The following is a 23422-nucleotide window of genomic DNA, read 5'->3' on the forward strand; positions in this document are numbered from 1 at the left end:
GATCGTGGAGGACCGGCGCGGGACAGGAAGGCTGCATGGGGCTGGCAGAAGCCCCGGGTAAGTGAAACTCTGTTTTTTTTGTCATTTCAGTTCCGCTTTAACCTTAACCAATGCAACCCAGCTGCTTAACCTTAGCCACTTCCCTACCTTAACTTAACTACCCCCTGCCTAACCTTAACCCACCCCACCCCCTGCCTAATGGCCCATACTCACGAGGGACAATTGTCGCCGCAACACGCGGGTCGCGCGTGTTGCGGCGACAGGTCGCCCGTGAGTATGGGCCGCGCGCACCCCAAACTGTCGCCCGAAACGGGCGCGCACCCCGAACTGTCGCCCGTCGCTGATGTCGCCAGGCGATTGAAATGTTCAATCGCATGACGACAGTCGCCGCCGCAACTCCGCCGCAGCTGTCGCTAGTCCGCGTGAGTACGCGGACTAGCGACAGCAACCTCCATTGAGGTACGCAGATCTTCCGGCGGGGGGAGGAGGAACGTCGGCGACAGCTTCCGTTGCGCCTCTGGTCCCTCTTCCGCGTGTGTACGCAGAGGGACCTGGCGAGGAGCTGTCGCCGGCCTGTCGCCCACACGCTCACGTGTGCTGGCGACAGGCCACTTTTGCTGCCCGTGAGTATGGGCCATAAACTTAGCTCCCTAAATTACCCCTTGCTAGTAAAAGCCTCGATTACTGGAAATTAAGTTAAATTATGGCCTCCAATAAACAGCAGATGCTAGGCCACTATTTATCAAGCACCATAATTTAACTTTATTACCGCTAATCGTGGCCTTTACTATGGCAGCGCCATTTTTATCGGCGCTCGCCATGTGCCATTTTTATCGGCCAACGTATTTTAGACCACATGCCTTTGAAGAACGGAGTTTGGTTTGAGGGCAGAGAAGACCCTACCTACGTAGTATTGCTACGGTGTTGCTAATAAAGTGCTCAATGAGTGTTTATAAACCAAAACGGCAGTACCCTCTCATTAATCTAGGATATGTTGTCCCACAGAATACAGCTGCCCTAGACAACTGCCTAGAAGGCCTATTTAACGAAAACCTACATCAGTCCGCTAATGTAAACATTCTTTCAACTGAAAGCAACTAAATGTTTCATTGTTTCCTCTTAGTTTAAAAAAATAACTCTGTGCACTCGTTTATTCTTTCTCTGTCCTGAGTGAGTCGTGTTAGAATAAATCTCCCGAATGAAATATCGGGAAGGAGAGCAGTTTGCGGCAATTTAACAATAAATATGTCAGCAGGTAGTATTATACTACATAAGTGTTTAGCTGGGGCCAGAGGACTGTAGTGTGTAAATTAGACCAGACATACGGCGACGCTATTATTGACTATTGCTTAGAGCAGCAGTTTCTCTTCTTGGGAGAGTCCTGGAGGCTGACGGTCTTCTGTTTCACTTTATCTTCTTGTTCCTTCAAGCCTCTAAACAAATAGAAACGATATAAAATGAGATCTACGACCAGTCAAGGCCCACACCGTCTACATCTTGTGCTTACATTCAATCATTGGGTGAAGGGATCGATAAAGCTTTCCTTTGTTTATCTTTCAAGCGGTTCAAATTACAGCTCCAACCTAACCTGTATTAAAGAGACTCTGTAACAAACTTTTCAGCCTTAGTTCTTCTATCCTATAAGTTCCTTTGCCTGTTCTAATGTGCTCTGGCTTACTGCAGCTTTTCCTAATTGCACAGTGGCTGTGTTATCTCTGTTATATGATCTAATCTGTTTCCTTCTGTCGGCACAGTCGGGCTAAAGCTGGAATGTGCAGGGCTGCTTGTGATTGGTAGAAGCTATACACACCCCCTCCAGGCCCCCTGCAGGCTCTGTATGACTCACACACTCTGCTTATGTAAGCCTATCAGAAGCTGGTTAGTTTGTTTGTAAACACTGCCTAACACTGTTAATTACAAGCCAGGAGTGCAGCAGGGAGTGGCAGAAACAGCACAGAGGGGCCCAGGAGAACATAATGAATAGAATGGTATGCTTTTTGCTGTAAAAATGTTAGAGTACAGATTCTCTTTAACCCTTTAGCAGCCAATGTATCTTATTTGTTACATTTCCTTTGCTTCTAATTAGCACTGCTGCAACGTGTAATTATGGCCACTTGTCACTAGGGGGCAGTGTGAGACAATAACAGAGGACTTCTGCTTTCAGTTTCTATATCCTCTGCTAGCAGAGAGACATCAAAGCATTCCAAGAATTTACAGCACAACGAGATCTGCCGGCTGAGTTCAAAAGCAGTGCACTTATCTCAAATGAGAGAACTCTATTGAAGCTGCTAATGGGTTAAAGCTGAATTCTTGGACTTTTCTTTCATTGTTCTTTTGGACAGCATGAAAAGGCCTTTGACATTTTAGAGGGTTATTTTTGATATACAGTATGTACCACCAATGGATGTTTGTGGCTTTAATATGATCGCTGCCATCCTGGGGACAGGAAATTAAGTACGACAATAAAATCTAGGCTCTAAGATTCTAAAGGCTGTTACACACAATGCAATTTTCCCATCAGATCGACAGGTCGACTGATAATACCCACAATGCGGATGTCTCTGGGAGAACACTGTAATGCTTGGGGGAGGGATGGTATGGGGTGGAGACTATGCAATCCTGGTGGTGTAGGCCTCAATTCTGGTAGAGTTATCAAACAAATTACCTCATGTGAGGTAATTTACCTCATGAGGTAATGACATTTAGCAATTCTGGTAGGTTTTAGTCATGTTTTACCTCATGAGGTAAATTATGAGGTAATTTATGAGGTATTTTACCAAAAATCGCTATTCTCATGGAAATTAGGGGGCATGTTAGCACATAATTTACCGAACAGTGTAAGACCTGCCTGTACCTGGAGGTAAAGTCAATTTGTATGCATTTTGCAGTTTTTAGTGGTGTTCCTATTGCTCTTTTATTGTCTATTCAGGCTGAGTAATAGAAAAGAGTAGTGGAAATAAAACTCCAAATATTTACTGGATTTTTTTTTATAGGGGATTCCTATAAATTTACTTTTCACAGGTTACTACACAATCAAATACACCTTCCCCCCTCAAAAATAAACATCTTCCAAAGACTATCCTAACTTATGGAAGACAATTAAAGAAGATTACCATTATTTATTTACTGCAGGCTTACCGCTGAAATACCTCATGTTTTACCTCATGTCTTACATTATGTTCGGAAACAGAGAAAAATCTTTCAGGCCCCATTCACACTTAGAAACGCAAACGCCTGAGATTTTTTCCGGCATTTGTCAGGAGTGATTTTTCCACGATTTCACACGGAAAAATCAATGAACAGTGCGACGATTTTGCCGCGATCACGTTTAGCGCTTCTATAGCACTGAAACGCAATCACCGCTGAAAATGGCGCAGGCGACGCGATTGCCTGTTTTTGCCCGCTTGTGGGCGATTAGCGCAAATCGCCCAAGTAAAAACTGGCCCATAGGGTTTTATTACGCTAGCGAATTTAAAAAGCGCTAGCGTTTGAGCGTTTTGCCGAAATCGCGGCAAAATGCTCTAGTGTGAATGGAGCCTCTGAATTGCTAAAAAAAAAAAAAAAAAAAAAAAAAAAAAAAAAAGGAAAATACTTCATGAGGTATTTTACCCACAAAAAATATTTACCTCACATAGCTACCAGAATTGCGGCCATTGTAATACTGGGGCTCATGGAGAAATAGGGGATACTGCGATACTGCGGAGGGTGCCAATGCCATACAGAGAGGACTGGGAAGAGGATGGACTATAGAAGTGACACTGTAATAATGGGAGAGGTGGGAGATGGGTCAAAAGTGGCGGCTCGGCCTCTTGGTACCCAGTAATGCCCAGGAACCGGCCTAGGTTGCCTTTTGAATGATCCTGCTCTGTGAGGGACCAATGATTTGAAGTAATCCCCCTGTTCCTCACCTTGCCAAATGTAAAATAGACTCTTTCACGTTGTGTCCACTGGAGGCGCTGCACTCGTAGAAGATCAAGTTGCAGTCCTACAAGATAGAAAATGTGCGAGAGAGACAATAACGTATTTATTCTTTTAAAAAGAATAAAGAATCTTACAGCTAAACTCTGTACTCTGCCTAAAGGTGACTATACATGATTAAATTTGATTTTTTTTTTAACCGGAGAAATCTGATAAATTTTTTCGTTTGCTCGAATTATTTGAAAAATGTAACGGATATACACTTATATGATTGCTTTTTCCGGAAATTAACCATTTAACGGCATTCTACCGTATTAAAACGTCATGCATTAGCCTGTTAACAGCAACCTGACGTTTTAATACGTTGCGCGTTCCTGCCGCTGCTCCGCACGTGTGCGCGCCGCTACCGCCGCCGTTTCCGTGTTGAGCGATTGGGGAAGAGGACCGAGAGGTCCTGTACCCAATCGCAATGCCTGGAATGAATGGACGTGACCGCGATCAGCGGCCGCGTCCATTCAGAAAACAGGAAGCCGTCACGTATTTAAATGTACAAAAAAAAAAGTGAACATTTCCTATGTCGGGAAAATGTTCACTAGCGCCATCTTGTGGCCAAAAAGTAAAATTACACCTACAGACACATACATACTTACACAATACTAATAAAATTAATAACTTGCATTACCAAAGCCCCCCCAGCCCCCCGCCCCAATTAAAAAAAAAACCTCAATGGAGTCGCGTCAGTAAGGTAAATCTTCCGACGTGACTCTTAAGCTAAGAATGGATAGTGGCAGTGTAAAAAATGCTTTTGATCCGCCACAATACGTCATTAACACTGCTCCACCTACAAATATTTATATTAAAGTGACTAAAAAGAAAAAAATTGAGCCATAGTGCCCTTTTAAAGCTTGGAAATGCCACCATCCAAATCTCACCCAACTTCGAGCTGCCATCATGGGCCAACATTCCTCAGCAGCGGTACCAGCATCTTGTTTGGTCCATGCCAAGAAGAATATCGGCTGTGATCAGAGCTAAAGGTGGACCAACTCGTTATTGGAGGGTGGCTCTAAGTTTTGGCCACTAAGTGTACATTGCTCAGCAAAACTTTCCCTTTCTTTGGATTTCTCCATGTGACGTCCGTACCTTTGCGAGATGCTCCCCCAGGCCGTAAGGCACCTCTCGTTCCTTTTCAATATCGGTTTTGTTACCCAGCATTAGTATGGCTATATTCTCTTCGGCTCCTTCCTATTCAAAAAGATAAACAATTTCATAAGTTATCAATATATACAGGTAGAAAAAAACAAAGTCTTGTAAAAGTAATACCTTTTAATGGCTAACTGCTAAAGTTAAATAATGCAAGCTTTCTGGGATCTAGTCCCCTTCTTCAGGCATATTTCTAGATGTTAGCTGTAGTAAAACACTGATGCAGGGAAGCTGCATGAAGATGGCAGTTGTACTGGTTGCTGTTTAGCAGTTAGATGTCAGGTGATCAGCAGGCTGGAGGCTGGAGCCAGTGAGCTTATGCAAGCAAACATGAAATCTAGCAGGTTTCTGAAGATAGTGAAGCCAAGTCAATCATGTTACATAAGGAGTCATGAATCCTGTTCCACAATTTAAACCTTCTGTTAATGTCTTGAACATTTTCATAAATTTGTACTCAGAAATCTTTCTTGCTTGTTCATTTTTGAAGTTACCCTTAAGAATAAGTACTTTTAGATCTTGCATGCTGTGTCCTGGTTCGCAGAAGTGTTGGCCCACTGGTGTGTCCATTTTACCCTCATTAATTTTAAAGCGGTGATGCTTCATTCTTGTGCGCAGTTTTTGTCCTGTTTCTCCTATATAGATTCCTCTTGAGGGGCATTTCATGCAGCGTATCATTATAAGTTATCAATGAACTAAAAAATGGAAAAACAGAAATTCTGCTCGTCCCGCGATTGGTGCCACACAGGCCGGCAATACCGACGCTTCCATTTCTACTTAATTTGATTACTTTGCCAGGTCTATTGAAAAACAAACATGTTAATTAAAGAATATTTATTTTATTCAATAAGTGAATCAGATAGAAATTCTTCAATTAACATGTTGAATTGAATTTCAATTTACATTGAAATTGGTTAAAAATAGACTAATGGACAGAGTTGCTTGAAGCTACTTTTTACTATAGCTTAAACACAATATAATTATCATTTTTTGCGGGGTGCTTTCTCTGTTTTTAGGCCAGCGACAAAGGAGAAATTTGGGCGCCAGTAATTGTCGTTTTTTGCTTCTTTTTTTCTGTTTTTTTTTCTGTGCAGGGAGGCGGTTAGGTTTAGGCATCAGGAAGAGTGTTTGTGTGAGGGAGATGGTGGTTAGGGTTGGGTGTTGGGAAGGAGGTTTGTGCAGGGGGGGACAGTTAGGGCGGGGGTGCGGGGGGTTAGGGTCAGGCACCACCTGAGAGGGGGGGGCTTAGAGTCAGGCACCACCAGGGGGTGGGGTTAGGGTTAGGCACCACTGTATGAAGTCCTAGGATTAGGCACCACCATGAGGGTCTTAGGGTTAGGCACCACCATGATGGTCTTAGGGTTAGGCACCTCCAGCGGGGGTTTTAGGGTTAGGCATCGGTAGTGGAGGGTTCTGTGTGAGAGTAGAGTTAGGTTTAGCTATAATAAAATATCAATAATAATAACCGATATTTTACTAACGCAAATTAACACTTTAAATAGTAGAGTAATAGTAGACCAGGCTTTTTACATCAAAGCTCGATTGGGTTCGTGCTACTGCGCAGACGCACTGCGGCCACGGTTTAGGGCTCTCATCACTGGAGGCCGTTCCAGAGGAGGACAGGGAAGAAGGTCAGTATCTATATGTGGCCATCACATCTGTTAATATTTTAATTCTACAGGTCAGCATTATGGTCATGTGATAGTACCACACATTCTCTGCTGGCCATACTAACCCCCCCCCCCCTCCCCATCAGAGGGAAGATGAGTGGCAGCTACTATGACACGCCCCTTTCCACAGTCCTGATTCTCGGCAGAGGGTAGTGTACTTCCTCTCTGAAACACGTCACATGACCACACTTCTGCACACAGGGCAGTTTAGGCTAAATTTCACCCAGCCTACCCCCCCCCCCCCCCAAGCCAAGTACTAAGTAGGTGCCTCCATTAAGGGTAGCCAGTATAACTGCCCCCAGTATAGCTTAGATAGGCAGGTGCACCCGGTAAAGGTTAGATAGGTAGATGCCTCCAGTATAGGTTAGCTAGGTAGGTGCCTCCAATATAGGTAGCCAGTATAGTTGCCCCCAGTATAGGTTAGATAGGTAGGTGCCCCGAGTATAGGTTAGATAGGTAGGTGCCTCCCCATAGTTGATGGAGGGTGGAGCCACAGCCTCACTGGGAGGCAAGTGAGCAGTGAATGGAATGGCAGGGAGGTGAGTTCCTCTTACCAGACTTCCCTGCGCTTACTCTGCAGCAGAGGGGGAGCACGGAGGGCGGCCCCGGGGAGAGGAAGGGAGGGAGAAGTTGGGCCTCCCTCCCCCACGGCTGATTGAGTCCACGGCTACCCCCTCCATCACGGCGCCCCCCCCTCCCTCACAGCGCTCAGGGCGTTGCGCGCCTGGCATGCCCCTAAAAACGCTGTATGCACATTACAATCCAGATATTTTCAAATGTTTTCATCACTTAGGACTTCTGTTATTGAACTATTTATGAGAGTGAGGCAATGTTTTGGTTCTCTGCCTAATAAATCATCAGGCGGTGTATTAAAAACTGCTTTGAAATAGGTGTTAAAGGACCACTCCACCAAAAAAAGTAAGCAGTTTAAGTCTGACAGAACCAACAGGGTTTGGACTAGTCCATCTCCGCATGGGGGATTCTCAGATTTTTCTTTGTTTTCCTGAACAGCAGTTGCTAAGTCTAACTGCCAGAATAGTGTGCAAACATGTAGGGAGGCTGGCCAGTGTCTTACTATTTTGGCAGTTAAAACTTCTATTCAGGAAATGCTTTTGAAAAAAAAAACCCATGAGAATACCCCATGAGGAAATGGACTAGTCCACAACCCATCAGTTCTGTCATACTTTAACTGCTTACTTTTTTTCTGAAGTGGTCCATTAAAGTATAAAGTAAATATTAGTGACTGCCTGCAAACACTCAGTCCACCAGAACTCATTGGCCCACCTTGTTTGTACCAGAGCTCTTCAGTGGGAAATGCTTTTGAAAAAAAAAAAACATGAGAATACCCCACGAGGAAATGGACTAGTCCAAAACCCATCAGTTCTGTCATACTTTAACTGCTTACTTCTTTTCTGAAGTGGTGCATTAAAGCATAAAGTAAATATTAGTGACTGCCTGCAAACACTCAGTCCACCAGAACTCATTATTAATATTGGCCCTTGACCTTGTTTGTACCAGAGCTCGTCGTCAGTGGGATGCAAATAATTCTGCCTTGCATGCACATTTTATGCAAACTGTATGCATGTTGGAACTCGGCCAATCAAATGCTCTCCCTGTTGATTTGAATTGTCCCACTAGTAATCTGCATACAAACTGCAATTGATCTTCATGTAAGATCTCATTGACCATCACTATTGCCCACTAAGTTCTAGGTGCTCATCTAGATCGCCACCTGTGGGTAATCCTGCCCAGGGGCAGCTCTGATGGCATAAGCCATATATACCAGGCTGCTGATTTGGGTCTGTTTTTGAGAAATGCGATTTTTAAAAAGAAAGGCTCCCCAGAAGCAAAGCAATCTGAGTAAGGGTTCGTTCACACTAAGGGCGTATTTGCCCTTTTTTTTTCAAGTGACGGCAATTTTCAAAATCCCCCTAAAAACGCTTGTGCAATGATTCCCAATGTGAGAGTTCACATCTGAGCGGTTTGTTTCTGATCAGCTCAGCAAAGTGGTGCCTACACCTTTTTTGAGGTGATTCCGCCTCAATGGAAGGTATAGGAAAAACGCAAAACGCTCACAAAATCGCTTTGTGCATCCATTCACGATTTTAAGAATAAATACATTGTATTTATTCTTTTCCGGGTCAAACAATTCCTGACTTGTGTCAGGGAGTGAATAAAAAAATGCTCCGGAAAAGCGCTTAGAAAAGTGCTTTCAACAAAAACGCACCGCCCATCCAAGCACCGGGAATCGCTTAAAAATTGTGTAAAAAACCGCGATTGGAACGCAATGTGAACAAGGTCTAATTGTGTTTTTTATTGCACTGTTATAAGCATGTGCTGAGTCATGTGAGCGCAGAGCTAGCCAGTGTTGCCAACGTATCCCTTTAATCACTTGACCACTACAGGTGGTGTTCCCCTTATGGACCAGAGCAATTTTCACCTTTCAGCGCTCCTCCCATTCATTCGCCAATAATTTTATCACTACTTATCACGCCCAATTGATCTCTATATTTTTCGCTACCAATTAGGCTTTCTTTGGGTTTTACTTTTTGGTAAGAATTTTTTAATTCTAAGGGCCCATTCACACTTGAGCATTTTGCCAGCGATTTCGTCAAAACGCTCAAACGCTAATGCTTTTCAAAGTGCTAGGGTAATAAAAGTCTATGAGCCCATTTTCATTTTTGCGATTTGCGCTAATTGCCGCAAATCGCCCAAAAACGCTAAATGCAAACGCGTAGTCTGCACCATTTTCAGGCGATTTCCTGGCGATCGCGTTTCAGTGCTATAGAAGCGCAAAACGCAATCGCTAAAAAATTGCCAGATGTGAATGGTGATTTTTTGGCGTTAATCGCCAAAAAACGCCAGAGCAAAACGCTAGCAAAATCGCTAGCGTTTTGCGATCAGCAAGTATGAATGGGCCCTTAGTGCACTTTAATGGGAATAATAAGAAAAAACTGGACAAAAAAAATATTATTTCTTAAGTTTTCAGCCATTATTGTTAAAATTAAAACATGCTGCAGAGGATAAAACCCACACATTTTATTTGCCCATTTGTCCTGGTCATTACAACGTTTAAATTATCTCCCTAGTACAATGTATGGCGACAATATTTATTTGGAAATAAAGGTGCATTTTTTCAGTTTTGCATCCCTTTAATCTATATCACTTGTAATTACAAGCCTTTATTTGCAAAAAATAATAGTAATATAACCTATACATACATATTAAAAAAAGTTGAATCCCAACTTATGTATTTTTTAATGCCTTTTTTTTTAGTAAAGTGTTTATTTTGGTAACTATGGAAGAGGGGGGAAGTAAGGGGTTAATTGATGGGGATTTTTTTTTTATTTTTATTTAATTTTATGTAAGTGTAATATTACTATTTGGCCACTAGATGTCCCCCACTTTATATTTTTGTGTACTGTGAACAGGAAGTGCTGGTGATCATCATTGATCGCAGGCACTTTGATCAGTGATCGGGAACGTGTGTCAGTCTACTTACGGGTGGCAACAAGAACGGGAGCACCCTGGAGTTAGCATGCCAAGAATCAAGGATTTACCTACTGCAGGCTGCTGTATCTTACCTCTACACTGGTGAGCCAATGTCGCACCGCCGTGAAGGTGTCCTTTGACGTGATGTCATACATAACAATGACGCCATCAGCTTTCCGAAAAAATTGCTTAGTAATACTGCGGTACCTATTAGGAAGAAAAAAAAATAGTATGGATAAGATTATAATAACACAGAGAAAACATTTCAGTTAAAAATAAAACTAATTAACCACTTTGTCCTCCTGGACGCAGAGCTACGTCCAGGAGGCCATGTGCGTTCCCGCGGCCGATCGCGCGCGTGCACGCGCACTCCCGGCCGCGGATCGTTAGCCCAGGAATCAATGAATCGGGCCATGGTGTACATATTACGCTTAGAGTGACGTCATGTAATCAAACCAAAGTTTGCCATCTTGTGGCCAAAAAGTAAAACTACATCTACATTAAAAAAAAATAAAACATATTTACATTAAAAAAATTACTATTTATATCCCACCCTCCCAAAAATACCCAAATAAAATGTTTAATAATAAAAAAAAACAAAAAACTTTACAATAAAAAAAAAAAGCATAAATAATTACCTAAGGGTCTAAACTTTTTAAATATCTATCTAAAGATGAAATATTTCTATTTTTTATTACAAGCTTGTAAATAGTGATAGATGCAAAACGGAAAAAAAAATGCACTTTTATTTCCAAATAAAATATTGTCGCCATACATTGTGATAGGGACATAATTTAAATGGTGTAATAACCGGGACAAATGGGCAAATACAATATGTGGGTTTTAATTATGGAGGCATGTATTATTTTAAAACTATAATGGCCAAAAACTGAGAAATAATGATTTTTTTCCCGTTTTTTTTTCTTATTCTTACTGTTAAAATGCATTTACAGTAAAGTAGCTCTTAGCAAAATGTACCACCCAAAGAAAGCTTAATTGGTGGCGGAAAAAACAAGATATAGATCAGTTCATTGTGATAAGTAGTGATAAAGTTATAGGCTAATGAATGGGAGGTGAACATTGCTCGGATGCATAAAGTGAAAACGACTGAGGGCTGAAGTAGTTAAACTAAGTATATATTATATATATCATATTTCAACTTTCATTTTTAACAAGTAAAAAAAAAAATTCAAATTCGTTTTTACCTTAATTGGGAAAAAATGCATCAAAAATGCATGCAAAACGCATAGGAGGCATTGCATGCAGAACGCATGCAATGCCTGCATACAGTATATGCAGAAAGAATTAACTTGTTGCATCTAAAAACGCATTAAAAAATGCATATCCAATGCGTTTTTTGATGCAGTCCATAAACGATAATTATGTGCATTTTTGCATGCGTGCGCTTCAAATAAGTGTGACCCTTGTCTAAATAAACTGTTGGAGCGATAATGTGTGGCCTGCAGAAAATGACACCACCTGTCTAGAGGCAGAGAGGCGACTGGCAGGGAATGGGAGACTGCACGGTGATGGGCAAAGGCTTACGGTACAGAATCCGCGAACCTGCATTGGGATTTGCACATTTGCAAATTTTTAGCCAGAGAGCCGCAATGCAATTGGTTTGCCCTCAGTCTGTTCCTCTCGGTAATCATTTGTACAAAGACCTTTATGTAGGGGTGTGATTGGCTTTGACTTCAGTCTGGTTATGAGTGTTCGGGCCCCAGATTCTTGTCGGGCCCCTTACAGCAGTACTACTTGTACTGCCCTGATGGCGGCCCTCATGCTGAATGCAGTAAGGCCCTTTCCCTGGAGTTACACAGTCCATGCATATCCAACACGCATTCCTATAGAAAGATAACACTATGACATCCGGACTGCTCAGTCATGTCCGTGATGTGAATATATTATAGTAAATAATGAATAGTTGAGCTGGTTGATTCCCAGTATACAGGATAATGTCACGCCACCAGAATTCATAATTACAGACCTCTCTTGACCAGCTGTGTCCCAGAGTTGTAATGCCACCTGGCAATTATCCACCGTGACAGACTTCACCCGGTAATCAATACCTGCGTGACCGAAGGGAAAAAACACAAAACAGGCCTTATTTCAAGGAGAGGCTGCAGGCAAAGTATTATCAAGCAGTCTTATATAATACATTCAGCAGAATTTTCACGTTGCTTCTGGAGGAGACCACACCCTCTGAGATCTACTAATGGGGAGGAGCTTAAAGAGAAACCGTAACCAAGAATTGAACTTCTTCCCAATCAGTAGCTGAGACCCCCTTTCCCGTGAGAAATCTTTTCCTTTTCTCAAACGGATCATCAGGGGGCTCTGTATGGCTGATATTGTGGTGAAACTCCTCCCACAAGAAACTCTGAGGACCGTGGTACTCCTGGCAGTTTCCTGTCTGTGAACCTTGTTGCATTGTGGGAAATAGCTGTTTACAGCTGTTTCCAACTGGCAAAAAAGCAAGCAGCATCTCCTTCCATTGACATCATCTGCCAGAAGTAAAAATGTCACCATGTGATAAATGTCAGAATGTAAATCAGGGAGAGGAAAGCTTTTACAATGGGCAAACACCGACTAGTCATTTATAAATAATTATTGGAAAAACAAAGCACTCTTTTATTACATTATTTTCACTGGAGTTCACTGGTATTTTCACTGAATGTGGGGGTGGGATATGGCTGAACACTCTGTACACATCCAATTTTTATCTGCCGATGACTGACCAATTTCACTACTTCATTCTAATATGAAAGCATACCTACACTGTCTGTTCATACTAGTGAAAGTCAGTTTGACCTTATACCACATGGCAGTGATAACATTGGACAGTCATCTGCAGAGTAAAATTGGATGTGTGTACAGAGCCTTCAGGAGTGGTAAGAAAAACACTGCCTTTCCTTATGAAACAGTTTTTAGGCGTCTTATATTCACCGGGCGCCTCCACAACAGTGTTTTGCCGAGTAGGAGTGTCAGTACATCACCACTTTAAGCACTTCAAGGGCCTCTTCAGTAGCAGGAAGCCCGCGCCATTAAGGAGTCCTCCAGCTGCTGCAGACGTATGTCAGCGCGATTATTTGTCATTACCGTCCTTTATTTACCAATTGATTTTCCTAATCCCTTATCAGCTCAGCTCATTCCGGTTTAATTTGAATGAGAAAATAGCATTGCCGGCGGTGATGGCCGCGTAATTGAATTAGACGCAATCGTCAATGATCGAGTGGAGAAAAAAACACTGATTATTAGCGCAGCAAATAACAACTGCCAATAATCATTTACTTTCGGTCAAGGAGAGCTCTGTCTTGTTAAAGGAGAAGTCAAGTCAGATTAAAAACAAAAAAACAAAAAAAGAAGCCTGACATATAATAAAAAGTACAAATAGTAGCAATATTTACAGAGAACCAGAGACAAAGCACCCTCTTGTATTTTACCTTATAAATCAGTGGGAACATGACAGTAAACACCTAATCTGCTCTTTGTTTCATTGTTCTCTGTTTAATCTGACTGTTAGCACCTCTAATAAGAATCCCCGACTGAGCACTCAGTCTAGCTTTGCTACGGAAAGATTATAGCTGAGTCTGTCTTCTCTGGTGTCTTTTCAAGCCCAAGCCTGCCCCCTTGTGGCTGTGCTATAATGACTCAGTTATAATTATTTCCTGCAAAGCCAGATTAAATGCTCAGTCTGGGATTCTTGTGACTGCTGTTAACAGACACTTTTAGCAGTGAGGATGAAACAGAGAGCATGGTAAGTGTTTTCTCTAATGTTCTTACTGATCTATATGGTAAAATACACAAGGGTGCTTCGTCTCTGGTTCCATTTAAAGCACACCTGAAATGAGAGGGATTTGGAGGCTGACTTATTTATTTCCTTGTAAACAATGCAGATTGCCTGGCTGTCCTGCATGTCCTGCTGATCCTCTGCCTGTATTTTTTTTTAGCTAGATACCCTGAACAAGCATGAAGATCAGAGGTTTCTGAGTGGATTGGCTGTGTGCTGCGTGTTGCATGTGATTCAGACTCTACTGACCAGAAAGATCAGCAGGGCAGCCAGGCAATTGGTATTGTCCGGGCCGGATTTACCATAAGGCACTGTAGGCACGTGCCTACAGGCGCCTGATGATAGAAAGGCGGCTCACTCCCCTCACCGTCGAGTCCCTCCCTCCTTCCCCTATGCAGAGTGCTGATGAGAGTGTAAATGAGAGGTTACTCACCCTGCTCTCTGCATTCCACTGACCAGATCTCCCTTCAGGCAGGGGCAACTCTAGCTCTTTAATACTGATGTTCCTCTACCTACCTAATACTAAGTTGGGGGCACCTCTAGCTACTTAATATTGAGGATGCTTCTGGCTTCCTAATCAGTAGTGTAGCTAAGGAGCTATGGGCCCCAATGCAAATTTTTACATTGGTGCCCCCCCAAGCACTCTATACATAACAATTGATACGATGCACCAACACTTGCCAAGGACAACCATGGTGTCAGCGGCGCAAGAAGGGGATGGGGAGCAGCTTGTTAATGATTACTACAAGCAACGTGTCAGCGGGGCAATGATCAGGGATTCTTCCTGCGTGGCAATCGCTGTGTCTCATATCTATGACGCCATCTAGTGGCTTCTTGAGACACAGCTGTATGATCCTGGGGCACATCTGGCTATGGGGAGGGGGGCTGACTTGCACTGGGGGCACATCTGGTTACTGTGGAGGGGGCTATACTGGGAAGGGGGCTTATACACGAGTCAATCACTTTTTCCTGGTTTCTGAGGGAAAAGTGGGTATCTCGGCTTATACACGGGTCGGCTTATATGCGAGTATATACGGTATGTCTACATAGATTTGTACATGAATCCTGGAAGAGGGACAAATGAGGAAGAAAGAGGGACAGAGGGATTTGGTTTTCAAAGAGGGATTGTCCCTCTAAAAGAGGGACAGTTGGGAGCTATGCTTTATCCTCCTGACAGCGGGCACACTGTACTGTGTATATCACTGCGGCTTCTCTTTAAAGAGACTCTGAAGTCTCTTGAAAACGATATTTTTATTTTAAAAAATGTGCTTAAAGGGAACCAGAGGCCCCAGAAAAAAGAATTTATACATACCTGGGGCTTCCTCCAGCCCCATACGCACGGATCGCTCCCACGCCGCCGTCCTCCGCTTCCTGTATCCGGCGGTCCCGGGTCCCGTAGTTTCGGCCTGTCGGCCAGTCGGCGGCAGCACGCGGCCAATTGTCTGCATCACAGGGGCTCCCGGCATATCCTTATGCTTGCGGCTGCATAGTGCGCAGCCGCAAGCGTACGGGTATAGAGGGAGCCCCTGTGCATGCGGATAATTGTCCGCGTCCGCCGGAAGTGACGGGACCCGGTACCGGCGATCCAGGAAGCGGAGGATGGAGGCGTGGGAGCGATGCAGGCTTATGGGGCTGGAAGAAGCCCCAGGTATGTATGAAATCTTATTTCTTTTTTTAACGCTGGCGTCTCTGGTTCCCTTTAACATCTTAGCCCTAACTAAACCGCCGCATTCACGCCGCTGTACACTAACTAAATCCCCCCAAACTCCCTGGGGGGCAATCTTCCGCGCTTCCGTGTGAGGCAGAGCTATGAGCCGCAGCTCTGCCTCTCAGCGCGTCTGTCAGCCTGGATCACTGCCTCTCCCCCGCCCCTCTCAGTCTTCCTTCACTGAGAGGGGCGGAGGAGAGGCGGCGATCTGCCGCTGACAGACACATGTAGAGGCAGAGCTGTGGCTCATAGCTCTGCCTCCAACAGCAGCAAAATCCACGACCAATAAAGTCATGGATTTTGCAGGGGAGAGGAAGGGGTAGGGTTGAGCCGAAATTTCGCGTTACTATAATTACGCATGCGAAATTATGGTAGCGTAATTTCCATTAAAATCGGAATTGATAATACCGTAAGCGTAATTTTCAACACGTAATTTCGCGTTTCGTTCATAACGTAATTTCACGTTAAACCATAACGTAATTTCGCATTTCTTCGTAATTTCACGAATTTCGTGCAGGCAGCCTCTTCCCCTATGAGATTGCTCAACTTCCTGTTTTTGTTCGCATTAGCCAATTAGAAGCGAATCAGCGGTAGTCAGACGAACACTAACAAATTTTCGCATATGAACGCTTTTTCGCGTTAAATAATGTAAAAACTAAGCATGCGCAGTTCAAGGGTGTATTGACAAGAATGTTTCTATAGTTTAATATGAACTATCGTGAAATTACGTTATGTAACTACGCTTACAAATGGTTGCATGCAAGGCAAACGTAATTTCGCGTTACCCACTGTAACGCGAAAATTACGCGAAAATTATCCTTCTTCATTACGATTATGTACTTACGGCCATAATCTTACTTACACTAAATACTCGAAATTTCGCGAAATCGTAATTAAGTCATTACGCTCACCTCTAGGAAGGGGGCAGTTTGGGGGGATTTAGATAGTTTACAGCGCTAGTTAGGGCAAAGATGTTAAACATATTTGTTTTAAATAAAAAGATCGTTTTCAGGAGATTTCAGAGTCTCTTTAAAGATTTAGAACTACACTTGTTCTCTGTCTTCTCCGCCCCGCAGAAGATGTTGGCTGACAGAAGGCCGGGTTACTGAGCTAATTTGCGATGGCATTTTCGCTGCCTTTATAGGAATCAGGTATGCATGGCTGGCCTCCTGCTGGAGTTTTGGCAGTGTAACCTGTAAGATTACGCACGGCGGTCTGCGTTCTCTACATCGATCGCACCCGGGGGAGTTATCTGACTCTCGTGTTTGGAAGGCTTAAGCAAGAGAACCTGAATAGGTAATGGGCCGTGAAAGGGGAAGCGTTTAAGCAAAGATGTATTTTTCCTGCGAGATTTATAAAGACTTCTCCCCCATTCTCTATTCAGACTCGGCTTTCTGACACCTATTAACCAAGACGCTGAAACGCACCAGTATGGCGGCTTCTGCGTTCTGCCTAGCACCCGATCCTATTAATTGTAGGGGGCTCTTTAAAGAGGCACTGTGGTGACATAAAGTAGAATGTAGGAAATTATTCAGGATACCCACTTCTATGGTAAGTGATGCTTAGCCTAGGCTGTTTATTATGTGGAGTTTTCACTCCCAGAGCATTCTGGGAGACTAGGCATATTTTTAGAAGTCTCAGCAAACAAACATTCCGCAGAGATCACCTGACAGGACTAAAGGTGTCACCTCTAAGGATGGTCGCTGCATTCTGGCCGGAATTTGGTGATTCCAGTTCCGATTCGACGGAACGGAATTGCTATAGCCCTAAATCGGAATTTCCGCGGAATTTTACGGAATTCCAATTTTTTTCCCCCCGATTTGTAGGATTTCAAAAGCCAGCTTACAAACATTGGCCGGGAATCAAACCCAGGTCTAGTGCTCAGTAGGTTGCTATCCTAACCATTATACCACCAACACAACACACTACAATGCTACATGCTGAAGCCAGCCTAGCATGCACCATTGTGATATATCCAAGAGAAAAAATGAGCTTGCTTAGGGAATTGTAGGATTTGAAAAGCCAGCTTACATACATTGGCCGGGAATCGAACCCAGGTCTAGTGCTTGGTAGGCTGCTATCCTAACCATTATACCACCAACACTACATGTGCAAACTTCTTGGAGCAGACTTACTTCCTCTTTACACCTTTACACCACCAGCAAGCACTTTACTTTTTCTATGGCAAAGTGCTAAAAAGTTCATTTAAATTGAATATGAAAAACTATCTTCTAGGAGAAAACTCCTAGAAAAAGTGAATTGCATATTGGCACATGGCTGTAACTACCGGTATCCTGATCTATGTAGGTAAAGTGACATCTCTATTCTGTAGTATCTTGTCCAAGTTCACCATAGCTTTCTTCCCAAGCAACAAGTGTCTCTTAGGGCCCTTTTCCACAAGCAATCGCTAGCGTTTGCGCTAAGCGCTATCGATTGCGATTCAGCAAAGCCCCAGTTTTTTCCGGCGAGTGCGGCCAGCGGGGGCAGGTGCCAGAGGGGGAAGCGCTCCCCTATAGGCCATAGGGAGGAACGCATCCGCCTGTCCAGGATAATCGTGGACTGCACAGAAGTGCGGGCCACTTACTGCAATGGATCCCGCAAATCTGTCGCAGAGTGACAAATTTACAGAATAGGAGCCGCTCACTGTCCGTGTAGCGATGAGCTGAGAACAGACAAAAAATGTATCTGCTCTAGTGGGAACGCTTTAATCTAGTGGGAAGCGCTAAGGACAATCATGTGACTGTCCTTAGCGCTACAGCAGTCAGCAGGGTTCCCTCACAGCACAGCTCTGCTGTCAGGTTTGGTTGACACTCACCCACTGTGGCCGACGTTCCGGGATGGAAACTGTCTTCGCAGAATCGTCTGAGGAAGGAGGTCTTCCCCACACTGGAATTCCCCACCACAACGATTTTAAATAGCTGATCCGGATGACTGTAGACTCGCTCCTCCTGGAAGATTAAATAGAAGAGTGGCTCTGGTTTAGCTCTCAGAGATGAAAAAGGACACAAGCCATTGTGGATAACTGATTATAATTACTTAAAGAGAATCTGTACTGTTTGATTTGTACAATAAAAAACATATCAATCGAGTCACTGTGATCTCCTGGATCCCTCTTTGCCATTTCCGCCGCTCCCCGCAATGATCCTGGTTTTTAGTTGCCTGTTTTAGGCAGTGTTTACAAACAAAAAACATGTCCACTAACCAGGAAGTGATGTATGTATGTGTGTGTGTGTGTGTATATATATATATATATATATATATATATATATATATATATATATATATATATATACACATACTAGCTGATTGCCCGGGTATGTATTTGGCTGGTGTCGGCTCCACCCACTTTTTCTAACCCTAACACACAATTACTCAATGACCAAGTTTGTGAGCTTTGTGGTCTTTGGCATCAATAACTTGCATTGAAATGGAAAACAATCTGATGGGCTGTTTGTGGCTCTACCCCCATTTCTGAATTTGAACCCCAGTCACCCAATAACCAACTGTACCAGGTTTGAGGCCTGTGCCATTAACAGTGCAAGAATGGTAGCAATTCAATATTCCCTTGAAAAGCAATAGGTGAAGCTTTATTCACTTTTGTAGGCTCCACCCACTTTTCTAAATATTAATCCCATTCACTGAGTGAGCAACTGTGTAAAGTTTAAGAACCCTGCCATTAACAGTGTAAAAATGGCTGCAGTTTACATTTTCCCAGTGAAATTTGTATTTGTCTCCACCCAATGATGACCAGGCGTTGCCCGGGTATGTATTTGACTGGTGTTGGTTCCGCCCACTTTTTCTAACCCTAACACACAATTACTCAATTACCAAGTTTGTGAGCTTTGGGTTCTTTAGCATCAATAATTTGTATATTCCCATAGAAATTAAACAAATCAGATTGGCTGTGCCCCTCTCCAGCATTTGAACCCCAGTCACCCAATGACCAACTGTAGCAGGTTTGAGGCATCTGCTATTAACAGTGTAAAAATTGCAGCAATTTAAATATTCCCCTTGAAAATCAACAGGTCAATTTTGATAGGCTATTATAGGCTCCACCCACTTCCCTGAATTTTAATCTCAGTCACCCAGTGACCATCTGGGCAAAGCTTGGGAACACTGCCATTAACAGTGTAAGAATGGCTGCAGTCTACATTTTCCCTGTGAAATGAGTTTTTGGCTCCGCCCACTTTTTGTAACCTGGATACACAGTCACTACTCAATAACCAATTTTGTGAGCTTTGGGGTCCTTGGCATCAATAATTTGTATTATCCCAATAAATGAAACTGTTTGTGGTTCTGTCCCCTTTTCTGAATTTGAACCACAATGACTAACTGTAGCAGGTTTGAGGCTTCTGCCATTAACAGTGCAAGAATGGCAGCAATTTTAATATTCCCCTTGAAAATCAACAGGTGATTTTGATTGGCTTTTTTAGGCTCCACACACTTTTCTGAATATTAATCCCAGTCACCCAGTAACCAGCTGGGCAAAGTTTGAGAACCCTGCAATTAACAGCGAAGAAGGGCTGCAGTTTACAATTTCCCAGAAAAATCTGTTTTTGACTCCATCCACTTTTTGTAACCTTGACACACAGTCACTCAATAACCAAGTTTGTAAGCTTTTGGGTTCCTGGCATCAAAATTGTGTGAATGGAAGCAGTTTATCCAGAAAAGCAAATCTGATTGGCTGTTTGTGGCTCCGCCCCTTTAGTGAATTTGAACCCCAGTCACTTGATGACCGACTGTAGCAGGTTTGAGGCCTCTGCCATTAACAGTGTAAGAGTGACAGCAGTTTCAATATTCCCCTTGAAAATCAATGAATTTTGATTGGCTTTTGTAGGCTCCACCTACTTTTCCAAATATTAATCCCAGTCACCCAGTGACCAACTGTGTCAAGTTTGAGAACCCTTCCATTAACAGTGTAAGAAAAGCTGCAATTTATATTTTCCCATGTAAAAAGTGAGTTGTTTTTGACTCTGCCCACTATTTCTAACCTTGACATACAGTCACTCAACGACCAAGTTTATGAGCTGTGGGGTCTTTGGAATCAATAAGTTGCATTTTACCCTTGAAATAAATCAAATCTGATTGGCTGTTTTTGGCTCTGCCCCATTTTCAGAATTTAAACACCAGTCTCCCAGTGACTGACTGTAGCAGATTTGAGGCCTCTGCCATTAACTCCCCTGGCGGTACAATAAATCCGCCAGGGGGGCAGCGCAGCACTTTTTTTCAATTTTTTTTTTAAAGCATGTAGCTAGCCTAGCGCTAGCTACATGCTTCCCCCCTTCCTTCGCTATCCCTCCCACCCCTCCGATCACCGCTGGCGCTTTTACCCTGCAGGGAATCCCGTTCTGAACAGGATTCCCTGTATGGGTTTCCCCGTTGCCATGGCGACGATCGCGATGACATCATCGACGTTGTGACGTCAGCGGGTGTTCCGATCCACCCCTCAGCGCTGCCTGGCACTGATTGGCCAGGCAGCGCAAGGGGTCTGGGGGGGGGGGGGTGTGTGGGTGCAGCGGATAGCGGCGAATCGGCGGGTAGCGGCGATCATTATGCACATGCAGCTAGCAAAGTGCTAGCTGCGTGTAGCAAAAAAAAAAAATATGTAAATCGGCCCAGCAGGACCTGAGCGGCACCATCCGGCGGCTTACCCTGTGTTACACATGGGGTTACCGCCAAGGAGGTTAAGAGTGTATTAACCCCCTTGGCGGTATAAAAAATACCGCCAGGGGGCAGCGCAGCAGTTTAAAAAAAAAAAAAAAAAAATTTAAATCATGTAGCGAGCCCAGGGCCAAGGACTTCACACCTAGACTAGGATATTGCTATATTGTTATTGATTATCTGTTATGACCTTCTGCTTCCCTGACCACTCTCCTGCTTGCTGATTCAGTACCTCTGCCTATCTGATTACTGTTGCCGACTCTGAACTTAACATTGAATCAGCCTTCTGTCTTTGTACTTTATCTGTCCGTACGTTGCCTACTCTGCTTGTCTGACCTTCCGGTCCTCACCAGTGGGACTTGCCATTGGTGAGGAATCTGTAGTAGCTTTCACCTACTCCTTAGGTGATCAGCTCTTGCAGCACTGTCTGTAACACTTGCTCCTCAAGTGTCTGCTAGCTGCAGTATAGTCTTAATCACCTGCCTTCAGGTGATCATCCTTGCAGCACTGTCTGTAACACTTCCTCCTCAAGTGTTTGCTAGCTGCAGTATAGTCTTAATCAACCGCCCCTCAGGTGATCATCCTTGCAGCACAGTCAGTGGTCCCTGCTCCTCAGGTGTCCACTGGCTGCAGTGTAGTCTTAGTACTGCAGCCAAGGATCCCCTGAGGAGCAGGTGATTGTCTGAATCTCCCGCTCCTCGGGAGATCTCCTCTCCTCATTACTGTTGCACCAAACACTATCCCACATTGGTTGTCCTGTGTCTGGCTATACTAGCATTATTGGTGATTCTGCAGATCACCATATAATCAGGTATAGTATCTGTATTATTGGTGATACTGCAGATCACCAATAATCAGAATATCTGTGTTGCTGACACCAATCGTTACACATTGTGAGAATCCCTGACTGGAGTGCATAAAATTCACTGTTTCTCTGCATGGGCAGCTCCCTCCCCTCAGACAAGCTGAAATTGAGAGCAGAGAGCTGTCTGTGAGGGATAAACAAAGCACACACACAGAGCCTGGAGGGGGCGTGCATAACTTCTCCCTATCACAGCAGAGGCAGTGCATTCCTCCCTAGGTCGACAAAGATTGACAAAGAAAAGAAGATTAGATATATTACAGAGACAGTGCAACTAGAAAAGGCTGCAGTAATCCAGACCACATTAGAACAGGTATAGGAAATTATAGGATAGAAGAAATAAAGCTGAAAATTTTGTTACAGAGTCTCCTTAAAATGGTCTGCAGCTGCCATAACTTTTACGTAAACTTGATGGAAACTGTGAACCACATTTTACGTGGCCAAATGGAAAAGTTTTTTATTTAGTTTATTAATCTTAGTTGGGAATAAAAAGGCAATGACAGAATCACTGGAACTTTAACCATTTCGACCCACGGGTATTTTTTCACCTTATGGACGAGAGGAATTTTCAAATTTCAGCACTTCTCCCTTTCATTCCCCAATAACTTTATCACTACGTATCACAACAAAATGATCCATACCTTGTTTTTTTCACCACCAATTAGGCTTTCTTTGGGTGGTATATTTTATTCTAAATGTATTTTAATAGGAATAATAAAAAAAAATGGAAATTTTTTTTATTATTTTCCGGTCATTATAGTTTTAAAATAATACATGCTACCATAATTAAAATCCACACATTTTATTTGCCCATTTGTCCCAGTTATTGTAACGTTACAATTATATCCCTAGTACAATCTATGGTGACAATATTTTATTTGGAAATAAAGGTGTATTTTTACAGTTTTATATCCATCACTAATTTCTAGCCCATAATTTAATAATAACATGCCCTCTTGACATACATATTACAAATATTTTATTCCCTAATGCCTATAGGTGTAATTTTATCAATTTGGCCACAATATGTCCTCGCACAGTACTTCCGATAAGCGTACAATAGGACTACAATACACTACATAGGAAGCAATGCGTTACATTGTACCCAAGGAGGTGAGGCAGGCATT

General features: G+C 43.3%; 1 protein-coding gene across 2 annotated transcripts in view; it reads right to left on the bottom strand.

Annotated features, from left to right (window-relative positions):
- Positions 1–1123: 1123 nt before the first annotated feature.
- CRACR2A (calcium release activated channel regulator 2A) overlaps positions 1124–23422 on the bottom strand; it is a 181731-nt gene continuing 159432 nt past the window's right edge. For both annotated transcript variants that reach the window (XM_068273131.1, XM_068273130.1), the window contains exons 13-18: positions 18588–18720; positions 12265–12346; positions 10370–10484; positions 5059–5160; positions 3909–3985; positions 1124–1433 (exon numbers count right to left, since the gene is read on the bottom strand). In XM_068273131.1, coding sequence (XP_068129232.1) covers positions 1343–1433; positions 3909–3985; positions 5059–5160; positions 10370–10484; positions 12265–12346; positions 18588–18720 — 600 coding nt within the window. In that variant the 3' untranslated portion in view covers positions 1124–1342. The remainder of the gene's footprint in view (positions 1434–3908; positions 3986–5058; positions 5161–10369; positions 10485–12264; positions 12347–18587; positions 18721–23422) is intronic.

This window comes from Hyperolius riggenbachi, chromosome 3 (assembly GCF_040937935.1).
Source record: "Hyperolius riggenbachi isolate aHypRig1 chromosome 3, aHypRig1.pri, whole genome shotgun sequence".
In the NCBI taxonomy this organism is placed as follows: domain Eukaryota; kingdom Metazoa; phylum Chordata; class Amphibia; order Anura; family Hyperoliidae; genus Hyperolius; species Hyperolius riggenbachi.